General features: G+C 41.8%; 1 protein-coding gene and 1 pseudogene across 1 annotated transcript; one reads left to right on the top strand and one right to left on the bottom strand.

Annotated features, from left to right (window-relative positions):
- LOC139470158 (BTB/POZ domain-containing protein 6-like) lies at positions 1 to 8,392 on the top strand. Its single transcript, XM_071252460.1, has 3 exons — positions 1 to 42; positions 4,509 to 4,801; positions 6,959 to 8,392. Exons 2-3 carry the CDS (start codon positions 4,536 to 4,538, stop codon positions 8,055 to 8,057), a joined length of 1,365 nt encoding a protein of 454 aa, XP_071108561.1. The 5' UTR covers positions 1 to 42; positions 4,509 to 4,535; the 3' UTR covers positions 8,058 to 8,392.
- Positions 8,393 to 16,691: 8,299 nt separating this feature from the next.
- On the bottom strand, positions 16,692 to 17,705 carry LOC139470147 (uncharacterized; annotated as a pseudogene).
- Between the last annotated feature and the right edge of the window lie 459 nt (positions 17,706 to 18,164).

The raw sequence follows: 18,164 nt of genomic DNA, 5'->3' as shown, positions 1-18,164 counted from the left end.
CTCGGTTAGAGAAAACGTGCTCAAGCAAACTTGTCGCGAGCGGTGAGTATAACTCTCTTTACACGGTGTGATGTCAATAAGCATGCGTGAAACAGGCAATAAGCGCATGCCTTGATAACCGATAGCAGTTTTAGGTTCAAACTGGAAGAATATATATAATCAGGACAAGGGAAGAATGACGGTGTTTATCCGGATATGACCTAAACTAATTTCCGATAGAGTAAACATGCTTTCTTTCATTTAATATCAGTCTCAGATGCATATGAAATATCACTTTTCTTATATCTGATATGAAATGCGACATTTTACCATTCAAGAAGCGCCATTAAGTAATACCTTAATAGCCTAATCAAGGCGATGTGTCTGAGTTTACGATGCCTCGCTAATATAGTATTGATTTCAGTGAGGAAAGAAACGTAGCACACACTAGTAGTCCCTCGCCGCCGGTGTTCGCGGGGTGTTCTTATAATGGTGGACTGAGACTTCATTGCCTCTGTAGTTTGCCACCAGACAGCCGAATCAATACGTAATAAGGGCTAATGGATGTTTACGCCGTGCCCGGTAATCTGTATAGACAGGTGGGGATCGATCATGGAGTTAAGACAGGACGTAAAGTGTTGTCATGGTGACATGAGAGTATCGATTGTTTGACTCGCGGGTTAGCGTGTCGTGTTGTTGAGGCTGGGATGCGTGCATGTATTTGCACGTGCACTAAATGAGACATGATGTGAATAATTTCATTTGGATAGTTATTAATTGACGTTCAACACGTGCATTGAAGGAATGGATATACACGCCAACTTTGATACAGAGGATCAACACGGCGCGAAGAAATTTTGTAACATACCTACCTATTGATGCAAGCACCTATACTGTCAAAAAGCACACGTGTTACCCAGAAGGTAAAACAAATTGTAGTTTGCATGGGGTACCTTCAGAATCTGGAATGAGAATATGGCACGTTAAATATTTGTGTAATATACAAGCGGAAAACAAACATATTATGAAAACGAAACTAGTCATTTGTTTTCACAACAATGACTTCCTGAAACATTTGTTATTGTTTTCAAGGAACAATGGGTATTAAGTTGACACAAGCTTAGTGGTATACATGATACTGTTGAAATTGATATATATAGTGGTTAAAGTTTATATATTTCTTTTGGTAATTATTTTTTTTAAAGTAATAGCTACGTTTTTGGTGTGATATAAGGTTATGATCAAGAGGATGAGTGGAGACATGCAGATGTTGTTAAAATTGAATCCCACAATGTTGTGAGTGCGGGTCACACACTGAAGCCAAAGTGAGTGAGTGAGTTGGGTTTAACCCCGCTTTGGACAGTATTCAGTGATATCACTGCGTGTCAGCTTGATGTGGGAGGAAAGCCTGAAGTGATGCAGGTCTCAGACGATAACACCTTGTTGAAACCCACGAGCACTGGTATGGTGCTGACAAACCTGGAAACAATCGGCGCGAAGGTTTCTGTTTCACAAGGGACGCAACTCTGCACAGCGAATTGCGGCGCCTTACAATCACTAATGCAATTGAGCTAAGCACACGATTAAAATGCTTCCCAGACGGTATCTAAAAAACAGAGAAAATGGCGAATTGTGTGTACGATGAAGAGGGGACATCAATATCCAAATGTTGTAGACCTTATGTGTAACCCTTAGTCGCCAAGTGATTACAGTCCACGGGGTTGTGAGAATATCAGTTTATTCAGTTGAAGGCATTAAGAAGACACTCCTGAAACAATTTAAAATCACAATATATCACGTGTTTCAGAATAAATGTACAATAACACATTAAATGTAAAGTATCGATCTGCTTCTTAATAACTGATTACATCATTACAGCAGATACACAAATGTATTTCTGCCTCGATATCTATTCAGTGCAAATGTACCTTCATATACAAAGGGGGCGGTCGGGTAGCCTAGTGGTTAAAGCGTTCGCTAGTCACGCCGAAGACCCGGGTTCGATTCCCGACATGGGTACAGTGTGTGAAGCCCATTTCTGGTGTCCCCCCGCCGTGCTGGAATATTGCTAAAAGCGGCGTTAAACCAAACTCACTCACTCACTCACTCATATACAAAGACAATATAATTACAAATTATTAAATGCATAACTGAGGAAATCATTAAATCATATTGTGCATAATGAATGCACGACATGAACATATTATATAGATAAACTATACACAAAACATACCCTGTGTGTGACACGAGAGTGTAAGATGCCTTCCGCCAGTCGTCTCATTCGACAGTCACATGGCCCTAAATACATATACAATATTAATTATAATATTGTAAAGAACATAATCACGGCATATACATGCATCACTGAAATACAACTTCAGTCATTCATACAACTATCAATAAGTACTTGCATACATCTAGAGAGATATGTACAAAGTCTAGAAATACACCAAATTTACTAAATAATAGCAAATATGCATCAAATACCAAAATACACAAAATACCAAATAACCAATGCATTGAAATTGTTTGATAGGCATTACTTAGAAGTTGTCTATCTTGTCAATGCATTGAAATATAAAATATATGTATAGATAAGCAATGCTCGTGAATCAGACCCTAATCTCATCACACTCACCTCATTCACTCAACCTATCGTTTGTTTATGTTTACAAGTTATTAAAAACCAATTTTATTATTTATGTACTTGATTTAAACTAATGATTGAAAGCATAATGTTTAGATTGATATACATTAATTATGATTACTAACCTTGATTACTTGATGTTCAATCCATTATGACTTGCTGTGCAGTGCAGGTGTGTGTGCAGCATAAGATTAGCAATGGCAGGTGAGAAAGGGATTTGAATTGAAAGGCATACTAATTAACTAACAACGGGTAAACCTAATGACGAGCTAACAATAGAACAAAACACCCTTGGAAGTAAAAAAGACTGGACCATTGACCTTTGACCCAGTAGCAAATACTGATAAGGACACAACTAATGTTAAATAAGAAACCAGGAAATGACACAACCCTCTGTTGAATCAACAAGCTGAAATAGAAAAGACATGATACCTTATCTACACTAAAAAATACTTACATATTTACAAGCTGCAGAATTAACACCTACTACACTAAGCTGCCCGAATGTTAGGCAAACATAAAGTGTAATTTCCTGACTGTGGGACAAGTACCGGCAAACAATGAGACCAGGGCGTGACAGACCTAAAATCGACACCTAGACAAGATCATCTCGCTACATGAATTGCTCTTTCGCAATAGATACAAATCAAGGCCCTGCTCCTGTTTTAATAGAGAATTCCCTACAATAACAGGAAGGGGAATTTCAATATTTCCCCTTTAAAACCGGCACCATGCAGCCCATCTGAAAGCAAGTCGTCCTGTGATGGGTGTCACCCTAACAGCTTGCCATAGGCGCAAAGATTGGCGTAGGCTTGGCAACACCAGGGACCGGCAGTGCGCCAATGGCGTTACACCATGTTTACAACCTTTTGCCTCCAATTCACAGATGGTAGAAAATTTTGTTGCCGACGTAGCGGCGAGCGGTATGCCAGGACAACAATTCTTGACCATTATCGATATGGTGGCAATTGTGCCATGGCATAGAGCGGTATCACAGATGACAGGCGAACTGATTTGGTTAATGTGAATGGACATTTGACTGGCAAGCGATATGTTGAATTTAGGGGCCTATCGCTGGAATGATTGGAAGGAATTTTGAACTGGAAATCCACATCGTTTGTTTTGTTTTGTTTGTTTGTTTGTTTTTTTGTTTGTTGTTTAACGCCGTACTCAACAATATTCCAGCTATATGACGGCGGTCTATAAATAATGGAGTCTGGACCAGACAATCCAGTGATTGACATCATGAACATCGATCCACGCAATTGGGATCGGTGACAAGCATCAACTAAGTCAGCGAGCCTGACCACACGATCCCGTTAGTCGCCTCTTACGACAAGCAAAGTCGCCTTTTACGAAAAGCATGGGTTGCTGAAGACCTATTCTCCCCCGGATCTTCACGGGTCCCGAAATATATAAGGTAGTCTGAACACACGCAACTGCATTTACTCGATGTCGGACTGTAGTTGCGCTTCTACTTAATTAATGAAAAGACGGCAAAGAAATCTCGTGATTATTTGCTCATCTATTCCCACTGTACAAACACCTGGTCCATTTTTTAACGCGTTAAATACAATTTGATTGGAGATTGGATTAAAAAAAACATACGAGTCATTAATACGTTCAGAAATTTGTAGGGGGTCAGGTGCGGTAAATGTAGAGGTATTACAGCACTGTATGTAGCTCATTTAATGATACATTTGACAGAACTATATGGAACGAAAAACACAAAACGCATCCCTCCTTTACCAAAACGCTGTGTCTACGCCTTGTTCACCAACCACGTTCACGCGGTTAGACCGTTCAACGATGCTCTATTTAAGTTGGAAATGAAGTATTGATTCCTCTCTAATATAATATTGTAATTTGTGAAACCTTTCAGATTTTCAGAGAGGATGTGTTGAGTGTCATGGCGGCGCAGACAGGCGGCGTTGACAACTGGCAAGCCCGCTGTGACCTCGCCCAGAGTAACTTCCACATGTTGACCAATGAGATCTCGTGTGACGTCCTGCTGTGGGTGGGTCAGGAGAAGACGGTGTTCCGCGCCCACCAGTACGTGTTGATCAGTCGGAGCTGCGTGTTCAATGCCATGATCTGCGGCAACCTCAGGCAGCAGGACGACGGTCCCATAAAGATCCCAGACATTGAAGCGGACATTTTCGAGGAGTTTTTGAAGTAAGAATAGTTTGTGTACGTCGTATTGTGAACGGCACCGCTTTTGAACATATATGCTTACGCGATGCGTGTTACATACCTATGTTCATGGGTTCGAATCAAAATACGCCAAGATTGTGATTATTTTGTGGTTAAGCAGGGTGATATGAGTTTCTCCGACCTCTCGCACTTAGGACCTTCCACAGAAAATAATCACCCCGTGACATACCCGAATTACAGCTCCACCCAAATTCGATTTTATGAATTATAGCGATATCTACAAAATGCATTTAGAAACTGAGATTAGAATTATTCCAGAAATTGGTGTTCGCCATTGTGCCCTTGTAGAGAATATAACTAGAACGTCGCGAGCCAACATTTTGCCATGTTCCCGCGGCAAGAGAGTTAACGGTAAAAGTCAAGTTTTTTACCCTTGTCGAACTAGGCTGGAATATCTGGGCTCGATCGTAGCGCCACCATTGGCTATTTCGAATTATGTCCCTTTTATGTCCCTCCTATTGACCAATCAGATTCCACCTCTCATATCACTACATTTGCTTTAAACAAAACGGCGGCGCCCAGTGAAGACGATCTGATCGATAATCAAGATCTATACTGTAATAACACGGGTCTTACTTCGCGAAGTGTATTAAATAACGCGAGCACCTTGATCAAATACATGAATGAGTGAGTATGGTTTTTACGCCGCTTTTAGCAATATTCCAGCAATATCACGGCGGGGGACACCAGAAATGGGCTACACACATTGTACCCATATCGGGATTCGAACCCGGGTCTTCAGCGTGACCAGCGAATTCTTTAACCACTAGGCTACCCGACCGCCCTTAAAAATATGAAAAGATTTTTAAAATATCTGTTGACGCTTATTTGTCGGTACACATGCTTTGCAAATCTGCAATCGACCAAACTCTTCACGGCAATTTACGAACCGGATGTCGATTTCATTACGCGATCTTGATTGGTCTATGCATAGACTCGTTAGTCCAGCCAAATATAACTCTGTAATTACAGTCTAGTTCTGCAAGGGCGGAAAATGGACTTTGATAGTCAGTTAACTCTCTTGCCTCGGGAAGATGCCATTTTGCCGACCAGCTTATGTATGTGAGCTAATCCTTGACAGGCCTTCTGAACCACGAGGCATCACAAGTTAATTCTGTCATTCCGGCATTGTGTACGTTTGTCTTACATCAAACGTAGAATTGCACATTTAAATGCAGAGTTCATGGTTCAAGTGTGTCCGCTCGTGGAATACTTTCTTGTTTTCGTCGTGCCATTGAACTCTGTCCCAAATTTTGGAGGTAACTAAACTGGATCTGGCGGACAGGCTCTGTGTCGCTGGTTGTCACACAAGTTACCAGTTCCACATTCAGTTATGTACAAGTCACAGTGAGATAACTGGGATATCGCCGTGTGTAGCGTAAAACAACATTCACTTACTCCCGTATTATATCTTCTCATATCTCACGCCACTATATTGTGATATTATGTCCTCTATTCAAATGAATACCTTCACGTTTTTGTGTTGGTCTGTTAAGAGGTTAAATAATATGAATATATCAAGAATATCGAGAAGTGTGTATCTTCAACGTAATTCTTAAGCTATTGTACCAAGAGCCCTTGAGTGGTATAGTCAGTAGCTGCAGGTACCACGCAACGTGTCATGAAAGTGTCTTCCTTTGTATCGGTAGATGACCTCCAGACTACTATAAACTTTCACATTAGCTTCACCCATCAGGATGTATTGTCCACTGCATTAGTCATGTTGATTCAAGACAGTGGACCTCCTCCGTGGTCTAGTGGTAAAGTGTCCGCCCGGAGAGCGGAAGGTCCCGGATTCGATCCCCGACCGCGTCATACCAAAAGACGTTAAAAGGTGGTACTAGTTGTTACCCTGTCTGGCGCTCGGCATTAAGGGGCTAAAACAAAGACTGGTCGACTGGTGGGTTTTTTATGTTAAACTGCGGCATGGTATCTCAGTGAGCTAACACTGTCCGGACTAGTACAAGCAGCCACACATACACACACAAGTGCATGCACGTCGCTATATAAGTACAATAATCTTGGACGCGACGTTAAACCCCATTTCACCTCACCTCAAAACAGTGATTATGACCCTCAGCATGATGTCATCAATGTTCCCTCTGTTGTATTCGCCAGGTTCATGTACACCAACGACGCCGACATCACCTCAGACAACGTGACGGGCCTGCTGTACAGCTCCAAGAAGTATGCCGTGCAGCTTCTCGAAGATAAATGTCTCAAGTACCTGGAGGACTCGCTCACCTCTGAAAATGTTTGCGCCATCTTGGAACAGGCACACATATACGACGAGGAAGGTCTCTATGAGAAGGCTCTGAAGGCTGCCAAGTGCTCAGGGAATAGGACCCTCAAATCTGCAGGCTTCACGGAGCTGTGCAAGGAATGCTTCAACAAGATCATTCTAGCTGACGACCTTAGCGCTGCAGAGGAGTCTGTGTTCAGTGCTGCCATATCCTGGGCAAAAGAAGAGTGTAGGCGCCAGGTAAGGTTGATAACTCCCGATTCCATACGCAACATCCTCGGGCAGGCTTTGTATCACATCCGCTTCCCATTGATGGAACCTCGTTTCTTCGTACAGAATGTGCGCCCAGAAAAACTTTTAACAGACCAAGAGTCATTAGAACTGTTTGAATACTACATTTGCCCTGAGAAGGGGATTCAGACATTCATTGTAAAGAGGAGAAAAAGTCAAATTATTGTGTCCAAAGACAAACTAATCCGTGTTCAACGATTCTCTGGAACTGACTTCCCGTGGTCATGGACATGCAGTGGTGGCGGGGATGACTCCATTCGGTTCTCGGTTAGTCATGACGTCATCTTGGTAGGCTTCATGTTATACGGCCCATTTACACAGCAAGCAGAGGAGAACCGAGTGGAATACTCGGTCCAGGCCCGAATATTTGATCAGCGAGACTGTCCGATGGCCCAGTCTCAAGTGGACACAGTGATGGAGGTCAGTTACCATGATAAATACAACGTGGTGATGTTCCAGGAGAGAGTGGACATCCACAGGAACCAGATCTACACGCTAGTGGTCAACATCAAGGGCCGTAATACGCTGAAGGGCATCGGGGGGATGAAGAGGGCTGAGAGGGGAGGCGTGGTGTGGACATTCATGGACTCGGACAAGAGTACAAGGGGAACTAACTCTTCCAAAGGCCAGATACCAGGCCTAGTGTACTGCATGCCCACTGCGGAAACCGAAGACGACGTGTAGAGGTTTGAATGAGTGAGTGAATGTTGCCATTCCATACGCAATCAGCAATATTTGGCCTCCACATATTCGAGTCCGGCCCAGAAGACGCATCCCTGTTAGCATGATAGTAATATATACACCATTGGGGAACGATGACATACACTCAGTGCCATCTGCACATTGTACATTATAATCACCCAGTGCTCGTTTCATGTGGCTGTTGGGTTTCCTGGCCGTGGGGACCTGTTGTATCCCCGGACCCCGGGAGGTGATCGGAGTAATTGAAGCGCAACTAATATCTTTGGTTCCTACATTGTTTTCAGACAAAGAGTTTGATTATTATTGTTTCTATTATATCTGTCTGCAATGAAGGTTGAGTGGTTCATGAAACCACGACCATGACCTTCTGTAGGTGGAGGTGGAGCTGGAACCTGGCTCCTTTCTGCTGTCCACAAAATGGTTCAGATGTGTCACATGTGACATACGGCCATGAGCCTCTGGCCCTGGAGCCTGGCTCCTTTCTGCTGTTTACCAAATGGTTCAGATGTGTCACATGTGACATACGACCATTAGCCTCTGGCGCTGGAGCCTGGCTCCTTTCTGCTGTTCACCAAATGGTTCAGATGTGTCACATGTGACATACAACCATGAGCCTCTGGCGCTGGAGCCTGGCTCCTTTCTGCTGTCCACAACATGGTTCAGATGTGTCACATGTGACATACGAACATGAGCCTCTGGCGCTGGAGCCTGGCTCCTTTCTGCTGTCTACAACATGGTTCAGATGTGTCACATGTGACATACGACCGTGACCCTCTGGCGCTGGAGCCTGGCTCCTTTCTGCTGTCCACAACATGGTTCAGATGTTTTACATGTGACATAAGACCATGAGCCTCTGGCGCTGGAGCCTGGCTCCTCTCTGCTGTCCACAACATGGTTCAGATGTGTCACATGTGACATACGACCATGAGCCTCTGGCACCTGGAACTGGCTCTTTCTGCTGTTCACCAAATGGTTCAGATGTGTCACAGGAAACAGTTGATTTGCGGAAACTAATGGTCATAGAAAAGCAATTCTTTCCCATTGCCCGTCATTGTGGGTAGGCATTTTAAGTAATTATGTGTACAATTATTTTTTCAGATTTGCTATTACTACAGTATTCAATGTATGTGTGGTAATACATGTTGGTCATAAAACAGGACAGAAATCAGCAATGGGAGTGTATTCAAAGTTTTATTCCATAAACCATTTCTGGTGGAACCCATTTCTGAGGTCACCCATGGCGATGTTGCTGGCATATTGCTAAAAGTGGCGTAAAACCACATTCACTCACTCACTCACCCATCGACTTGCCGTGAGGAAGTTACTGTCGTCAACCTACTTTGAACGTTGACCAAATGACCACGTTGTTCGATGTGGTGTATGTACAGTAACTCCCGCTATTGTTCAAGAATATTTTCTTTCTTTTACCAGCGTGTTGTATACTTGCTATTGTTACGGATAACAAATGTGCCATTACAGAAACTTACATCATACTTGTTATACAAGTTACACGAATGTATCTCGTTGTGTACTTTGAATCCTTTTATAGGAATATTCACTGAGATAGATGTATGAAGTCCGTTTGATTATTGGCTTATGACTTTCAAAGGGAGAGAACCATGAGGCTATGAGTCCTATTGTTGGTGTTTCTCCACTAGGATGTTGTTTCATATATTAAATCATATAACTTCCACCGCTATTTTTTCGCCTTTTACGCCCAATGAATTCTGGTTCGGCGGGTAATCGAGACTGGTTATTTTTCTCTGGCGTCGACGTTTAATATTAATATTGTATACTACTCAAAAGAAGTAAAAGAACGCCCAATTCTTTCATATTACTATAGTTAATCTCACATGCCGAGACAGATTAACTATAGTATTATGAAAGAATCGGGTGTTCTTTAACTTCTTTTGAGCAGTATATAACATGAACAGAATGAACATTGGAATTAAAATGGTTTTCAACATTCAAATCATTACGAAAATCTTACAGACCCTCTTCTACCAAGATTCAAACGAAACTTCCAAAGAAAGTTAAATCCCCTTCTCCCAGAGTGTGGTGGGATTCTATGAACCATTGTATGCCTCCATTGACCTCCGTGACAGTAGATGGTGTGAATGCGTTGGTGTGTGCAAGGCGGGCATTGCCACTTCTTGTTCTATTCTTCAGCAAAACAAATCACCTGGAAGAGTTGGACTTAATTAACTTCGAGGTGGGACTGCTAGACCTGTATGTCTGATACATGTGTCACCATGATGTACGTACGAACTGTTTATAGTGACGTTATAACCAAGTTGGATTCCTTCAGGTGGTCGCATGTCATGTTTCATGTTACTTTGTCACGCTGTTATCCGATTGTTATCTTGTTCAATTCATGTTATAAGATTGTTATCTGTCTTGTCTGTCTCATGTCAAACAATGGGAGCGAAATGATCCTATCATTGTAAGGAGCCAACCGGGGAATATAACCCCAACATGTTCTTCGGGACATCCAACATGTTCAGCGAGCAATGTTTCATCACAATGTTTGTTAAAAGCGGAGATAATTCGTTATTTTGACAGTATTCCAGTTATATCACGGCGTTCAGATTATTGTGGGAGGAAAGCCCGAAGTGATGCAGGTCTGAGACCTTTTACCACATTGGTGAATCCCACGAGCACAAGTGTGGTCCTGACAAACTAGAAACATAATCATAGGTCCCTAGCGTGCCCAAGGGACGCAACTCTGCACAGCGAATCGCGGCGCTGTAAACGACTGGGCCACCCTTACCCCCTCACACTTTGTACCCACATGGGGAGGATGGGGAGGATGTTCTCATTTTGCCGACATTCCAAACTGCCTGCACTGAATGACCCCCCTGATGAAGGAGTAAGTATACACCCCGAAACGTTGTGTTCCTCAAAATAAAGTTGACATCCATAAATGTTTTTTCCTAAAGTTATGGTCTGCTGATTCGTTAGACGTATGAATAGTTGAATTAGCCCCTGTGGTGAGAATATGTAATAACACCAGTGTCTTCTTCCCAAGGTGGTTACAGGTGGGTTATACGAGGCGGTATAAATAACTATGGAGTCCGGCATACACAGAACTGAAGTAGTGTCAGGTGGTAGTCACATGGGAACAGATCTGGCGAATAAGGGCTTGTTAACCCCACCGCCAAGTGTTGCACAGGACCACCTCCTTGGTTGGTAGTAGATGCACTAATTATCTTATCAGTCAGGTTCAACTCTTGTTTCTTTACGTTGTCACATTGAACCCTAATTAGCAAAATCGTGAACTCGATATATTCACAATCTATTTACAATCAGAGCGTTTTTGCTCCCGCTCCCCTCTGAATCAGAGCGTTCTTGCTCCCGTTCCCCTCTGAATCAGAGCGTTCTTGCTCCCGTTCCCCTCTGAATCAGAACGTTCTTGCTCCCGTTCCCCTCTGAATCAGAGCGTTCTTGCTCCCGCTCCCCTTTGAATCAGAGCGTTCTTGCTCCCGTTCCCCTCTGAATCAGAACGTTCTTGCTCCCGTTCCCCTCTGAATCAGAGCGTTCTTGCTCCCGCTCCCCTTTGAATCAGAGCGTTCTTGCTCCCGTTCCCCTCTGAATCAGAACGTTCTTGCTCCCGCTCCCCTCTGAATCAGAGCGCCGCTTACCAGACCGAGATGGTGATAGTCGGGGATGTATTTTTACTCATGCAACCTCGAAAGGGTTAACACAGGATGTTCCAAACAGTTTAGAGCTCTGCGCTGATTTAATGAAACTCATCGTCTGTCTACAGTGGGAGAAACGTTTGACACGGGAGAGGCTTTCCATAGCCCGTGTGACGTATTGCCATACAATATCGGCCATCTGTTACACATTCAGAAATTTATTTAGTTCAGTTTTCAAATTATGAATCGATATTTATCAAAGGGCTGTCATTCCAGACTACGCTTTGTAAAATATTGATTCAAACTTTAAATAGAATTAGAAACTAGTGCCGTAGAATCCTGCTCTCTGTTTGGCTAATGTCAACTTCTTGTTAATCATTTCATTGGTCGGTTAAAGTTCGCAAATGGTCGTCCTGACGTGACCTATGATAGGATATCCTCAGATCTTTGTGTGGCACCAATATTTGATTTTAATGAGAATGATATTGCTATCACTGCGATGTTACTGCCTATGATGTCATCATAAGTCCCCGCATCAACATGAAGTCGGGTGTGCTCGTACAACGGATAAGACAATGGGCGTTGCTTATTCCCAGCATGACAATACTATGACAAAAATACCTCACTGTGACAAAGTATCTAATATTTTTCATTTTTTGATGAGGATTAACATGACGAAACATTCCTATGTTCTTGTGATATTCATATGGCTTGTACAAAACACACGGTCATTTATGCTATGTTCAACGTAGTCACCGCTGCCCTTTTCTAGGCTCTACTGTTTCGAGGTAGGCATTGTAGGGGAGCTATATACCGCTAATTAACTATTAGTCACAATGTTCTATATCGTTCCGTGTGTTATTCATAAGAATTTTACCTGACATGTGTTTGATGTTTTTTGTTATCCAGTTGACGTGTCATGTTATCTATTTGTTTATCGAAGACGTATATTCTTTTGATAAGCCACATAGATACTTATTTATATATATATTTATCATGTGATTCCAAAAACCAGTTCTATTTTAGTAAAGATTCTAAACGTATGTTATTGTTTGTGTCTTTGTTACTATGTTGTTTGTGCCATCAGACAATGCAAAGCGTAGTTGCATCTGAGTTACATCCCTTAGGCATGTCGGGATCCTATTCTCGTTGGCTCGAATCCAAGATTCCCCCTGATTGAGATCCTTGGTTTGGCAGCATCACACCATGCTCTGGAGTGTCAAGGTGACGAACACCTGGTACTTGCATCGTTTACACTCCTTCATATAACTTACAGCGTGCAAAGCGGCGCTGGGGCCGCCTCCGTGGTCTAGTGGAAAGAGCGTCTGCCCTGAGAGCCGCGTCATACCAATAGACTTTAAAAGATGGTACTTGTCCTTACCCTGCCTGGTGCTCGGCATTAAGGAGCTAAACCAAAGACTGGTCGGCTCGGAGTCAGTATATTGTGTCTGAGTGGGGTATTCATGTTAAAAAGTGCGACATGGTATCTCAGTGGGCTAGCACTATAAAATGCCATTACTCTGGACTAATACAAGCAGATATACACACACGCACGCACGCACGCACGCACAAACGTGTATGAACGTCGCTATGTAAGTGCAATAATCTTGAACGCAGCGTTAAACCCCCATTTCACCTCACCTAAAAGCAGCGTTAACTCAACTCACTCACTCGTTCACTCATTCTCTCATGGAGGCCTTACCCATGGAAAATGTTTGAATCTAAACCAAAACGGATCAATTCATGACTTTCAAGAACACCACGAATGACCGACATTCCTTTTTAATGAATCGTGTATGATCCGAGCTGGAACTCCTCCCAAGCATCCTATGCAAGGAACGAGTTGTTTCTTGACGATAATCTATCTCCTACTAAACATGACCCCTGCATGACCCTAGGTTTCGATCTGTCGTCTGATGTTCTTAGCCCTATATTATAGCTGTGTACATGTAGCTGTGTCTGTTGTTTAGAATAGAATGAAGCGCCACACAAATATCCCTATGATGCATCACAGGCCCACGGCGCTTGATGCTACTGGGTGTACATGTGTTTGGCATATACCTAATGTCAAGTGGGTGAATCTATGCCTGGGGACCTTAAGCCGGATCAGCACTCAGCTCAACGTTAAACAGGTTATAAAATCTACAAATATTTCTTTACCCGGATGTCTCAGTTTTCCAAGCACCAGAGTTTTCTAGAGGTCTAGAGAATCCGCTGGTCAAGGGTTCGAATCCCAAATTCACCACATACCTGGGCTGATGTGGTCGCTACATCACACTATACTTAATGTCTACACTGCTCACTCACTCACTCACTCACTCACTCACACCTCTTACCTCAAGTCACTGAAATATTATTATTTTAATTTGAAATATATAAGAAATCCGAGAAGCGAAACCCCGAACAAGAAATTGGGTAAATGTCATAGTGCAATTGTCTTTCCTCCCACTGTCTATACTAATCAGACTAACGTGTAATCGTGCATCGAAGCTATGGCATCTCGGAGAGGTAGCACCTGACTTCACGAGCAGACGCATCATTGGGCTGTCATCTATTTAGACCTGTAATTGGAATACACCACAGCTGTTTACTGGACAGTATGCACGAGATGACACCAGGAGGTTTGGAAACCGTTTACGTGTTATGAGGGTTTGATAAGGAACATACAGTAGATATACATGATGGTGGGGTAGTTTGTGGACAACTCATCTGATACAGCAGATATACATGACGGTACGGTAGTTTAAGGACAACTCATCTGATACAGCAGATATACATGACGGTGCGGTAGTTTAAGGACAACTCATCTGATACAGCAGATATACATGACGGTACGGTAGTTTGTGGACAACTCATCTGATACAGCAGATATACATGACGGTACGGTAGTTTAAGGACAACTCATCTGATACAGCAGATATACATGACGGTAGGGTAGTTTAAGGACAACTCATCTGATACAGCAGATATACATGACGGTACGGTAGTTTGTGGACAACTCATCTGATACAGCAGATATACATGACGGTAGGGTAGTTTAAGGACAACTCATCTGATACAGCAGATATACATGACGGTAGGGTAGTTTAAGGACAACTCATCTGATACAGCAGATATACATGACGGTACGGTAGTTTGTGGACAACTCATCTGATACAGCAGATATACATGACGGTAGGGTAGTTTAAGGACAACTCATCTGATACAGCAGATATACATGACGGTACGGTAGTTTGTGGACAACTCATCTGATACAGCAGATATACATGACGGTACGGTAGTTTAAGGACAACTCATCTGATACAGCAGATATACATGACGGTAGGGTAGTTTAAGGACAACTCACCTGATACAGTAGACGTAGATGGTAGGGTAGTTTGTGGACAACTCATGGGATACAGTAGACACAGATGATGGTGGGGTAGTTTAAGGACAACTCACCTGATGCAGTAGATATACATGATGGTAGGGTAGTTTAAGGACAACTCATGGGATACAGTAGATATACATGATGGTAGGGTAGTTTAAGGACAACTCATTGGATACAGTAGATATACATGATGGTGGGGTAGTTTAAGGACAACTCATGGGATACAGTAGATATACATGAGGGTAGGGTAGTTTAAGGACAACTCACCTGATGCAGTAGATATACATGATGGTGGTGTAGTTTAAGGACAACTCACGTGATACAGTAGATATACATGATGGTAGGGTAGTTTAAGGACAACTCACGTGATGCAGTAGATATACATGATGGTAGGGTAGTTTAAGGACAACTCACGTGATGCAGTAGATATACATGATGGTGGGGTAGTTTAAGGACAACTCATGGGATACAGTAGATATACATGATGGTAGGGTAGTTTAAGGACAACTCACGTGATACAGTAGATATACATGAGGGTAGGGTAGTTTAAGGACAACTCACGTGATGCAGTAGATATACATGATGGTGGGGTAGTTTAAGGACAACTCATGGGATACAGTAGATATACATGATGGTAGGGTAGTTTAAGGACAACTCACGTGATACAGTAGATATACATGAGGGTAGGGTAGTTTAAGGACAACTCACGTGATGCAGTAGATAAACATGAGGGTAGGGTAGTTTAAGGACAACTCACGTGATACAGTAGATATACATGATGGTAGGGTAGTTTAAGGACAACTCACGTGATACAGTAGATATACATGAGGGTAGGGTAGTTTAAGGACAACTCACCTGATGCAGTAGATATACATGATGGTGGGGTAGTTTAAGGACAACTCATTGGATACAGTAGATATACATGATGGTGGGGTAGTTTAAGGACACCTCATGTGATACAGTAGATATACATGATGGTGGGGTAGTTTTAAGGACAACTCATGGGATACAGTAGATATACATGAGGGTAGGGTAGTTTAAGGACAACTCACCTGATGCAGTAGATATACATGAAGGTAGGGTAGTTTAAGGACAACTCACGTGATACAGTAGATATACATGATGGTGGGGTAGTTTAAGGACAACTCATGGGATACAGTAGATATACATGATGGTAGGGTAGTTTAAGGACAACTCACGTGATACAGTAGATATACATGAGGGTAGGGTAGTTTAAGGACAACTCACGTGATGCAGTAGATATACATGATGGTAGGGTAGTTTAAGGACAACTCACGTGATACAGTAGATAGACATGAGGGTAGGGTAGTTTATGGACAACTCACCTGATGCAGTAGATATACATGATGGTGGGGTAGTTTAAGGACAACTCACGTGATACAGTTGATATACATAATGGTAGGGTAGTTTAAGGTCAATTCATGTGTAGTCCTGAAGACTTTAGCAATGGTAAGCACGTTACACCGCTAACTAAGACACGGTAAGCTACATGAAGTGAATGAATGAATGATGTTTATTCTCGTAAATCACGGCAGTGATACAGAGATGTAATTGGACACAGGAATAAGATACAATGAAGAAAACATGTCAGTGGAACATTTCCATACATGATCTTATATAACTTGCCAGTTTTAACAGAGTTGGCTTATAAGTAATGGACATCAAATGAGAGAATTTGACGGCAGAAGGATACATACAGTAGTATTGAGGCAAACACTTGTTTCTAATTTCTGAGAGTTTTGGACATTCTAATAAAAAGTGCATTTCATCACATATAAATTTTTTACACAATGTACATTTTCTTTCCTCTCTCACAATATTATACCATCTTCCTGTTTCAATGGGTAATCTATGATTTGCTGTTCTAAAACGAGCAAGAGAGATGCGTAAGGTGATTGGTAGTTCTAGTAAATAGGGTTCTAGAGATGGTAACTCTTTAAACATGTTATAACAGTAACCTTTAGATGAATTTTCCTTTGATTCTCGCCATCTTTGCAGAAAATTATCAATGAGAACATGTTTCACATTTTGTTTCAACCATGCAGCACTAATAAAGGTCTGAGACAGCCAAATGTAATTAAAGCCTATATTTTGAAGAATGCATTTTACTTCTTTTAATATTGGGAAATGGTAATCTGGATTTGCAATGGACATTTGGAACATAAGTTTATATAATATACTAGAAAGGCTAGTTTGTGATGATGTTAGCTTGCACCAATATGAAATCATTCTTATCTTAATGAAAATGCTGAGAGGATACCTCCCTAGTTCACCATATACCATGTAATCGGGTGTTGACTGTTTTAACTTGAGAATATATTTACAAAATTTAAGATGTACACGTTCAATGACAACAGTATTTTCAAAACCCCACACCTCAGATCCATATAACAATACTGGCTGAACAAGTTGATCGAATAATTTCAGTTGACAGTCAATAGGAATTTCTAATATTCTAATTTTACGAAATACAGCGTACATTGCTCTAGATGCCTGATCTGTCAGTCACTTTAGTGCCTTACAGAATCTACCAGTGTTTGTAAATAAAATACCAAGGTAAACATATTCTTTAACAACATGAAGAAACGAGCCATTTAACATAAACTTGAAGACTCTATTTGAGGTGCGCTTGGCAAAAATAACGACTTTCGTTTTGTCAACATTGACTTTAAGTTTCCAGATAGTACAATATTCTTCAAATATAGTGAGACACTTTCTTAAATCTTCTGGGCTTTCGGCCATTAAAACAGTATCGTCGGCATACAAAATGAGAAAAAGTTTTATGTACAGTTCAAGTGAGTCTATTAAAAGGTTATTTACATTATGCAGTCCTTCTAAGTCATTTTCAGATAAAAATTGTTCAAGGTCATAAAGGTACAAAGCAAACAGGAAAGGTGACAAATTTTCACCTTGTCTTACTCCAATTTGACATGGGAAGAAACCTGACACCTTGTTATTATGTGAAACACAAGATTTGATATTTTGATACATATTATATATGACATTAAAACATTTTCCTTTGATATTAGACTTTATCATTTTTGACCACAGACCACACCT

This window comes from Haliotis cracherodii, unplaced genomic scaffold, assembly GCF_022045235.1.
Source record: "Haliotis cracherodii isolate W230 unplaced genomic scaffold, xgHalCrac1.p SCAF_1, whole genome shotgun sequence".
NCBI classification, from domain to species: domain Eukaryota; kingdom Metazoa; phylum Mollusca; class Gastropoda; order Lepetellida; family Haliotidae; genus Haliotis; species Haliotis cracherodii.
Note: the sequence above shows the minus strand (reverse complement) of the source record. Positions and strands in the feature narration are given on the sequence as shown.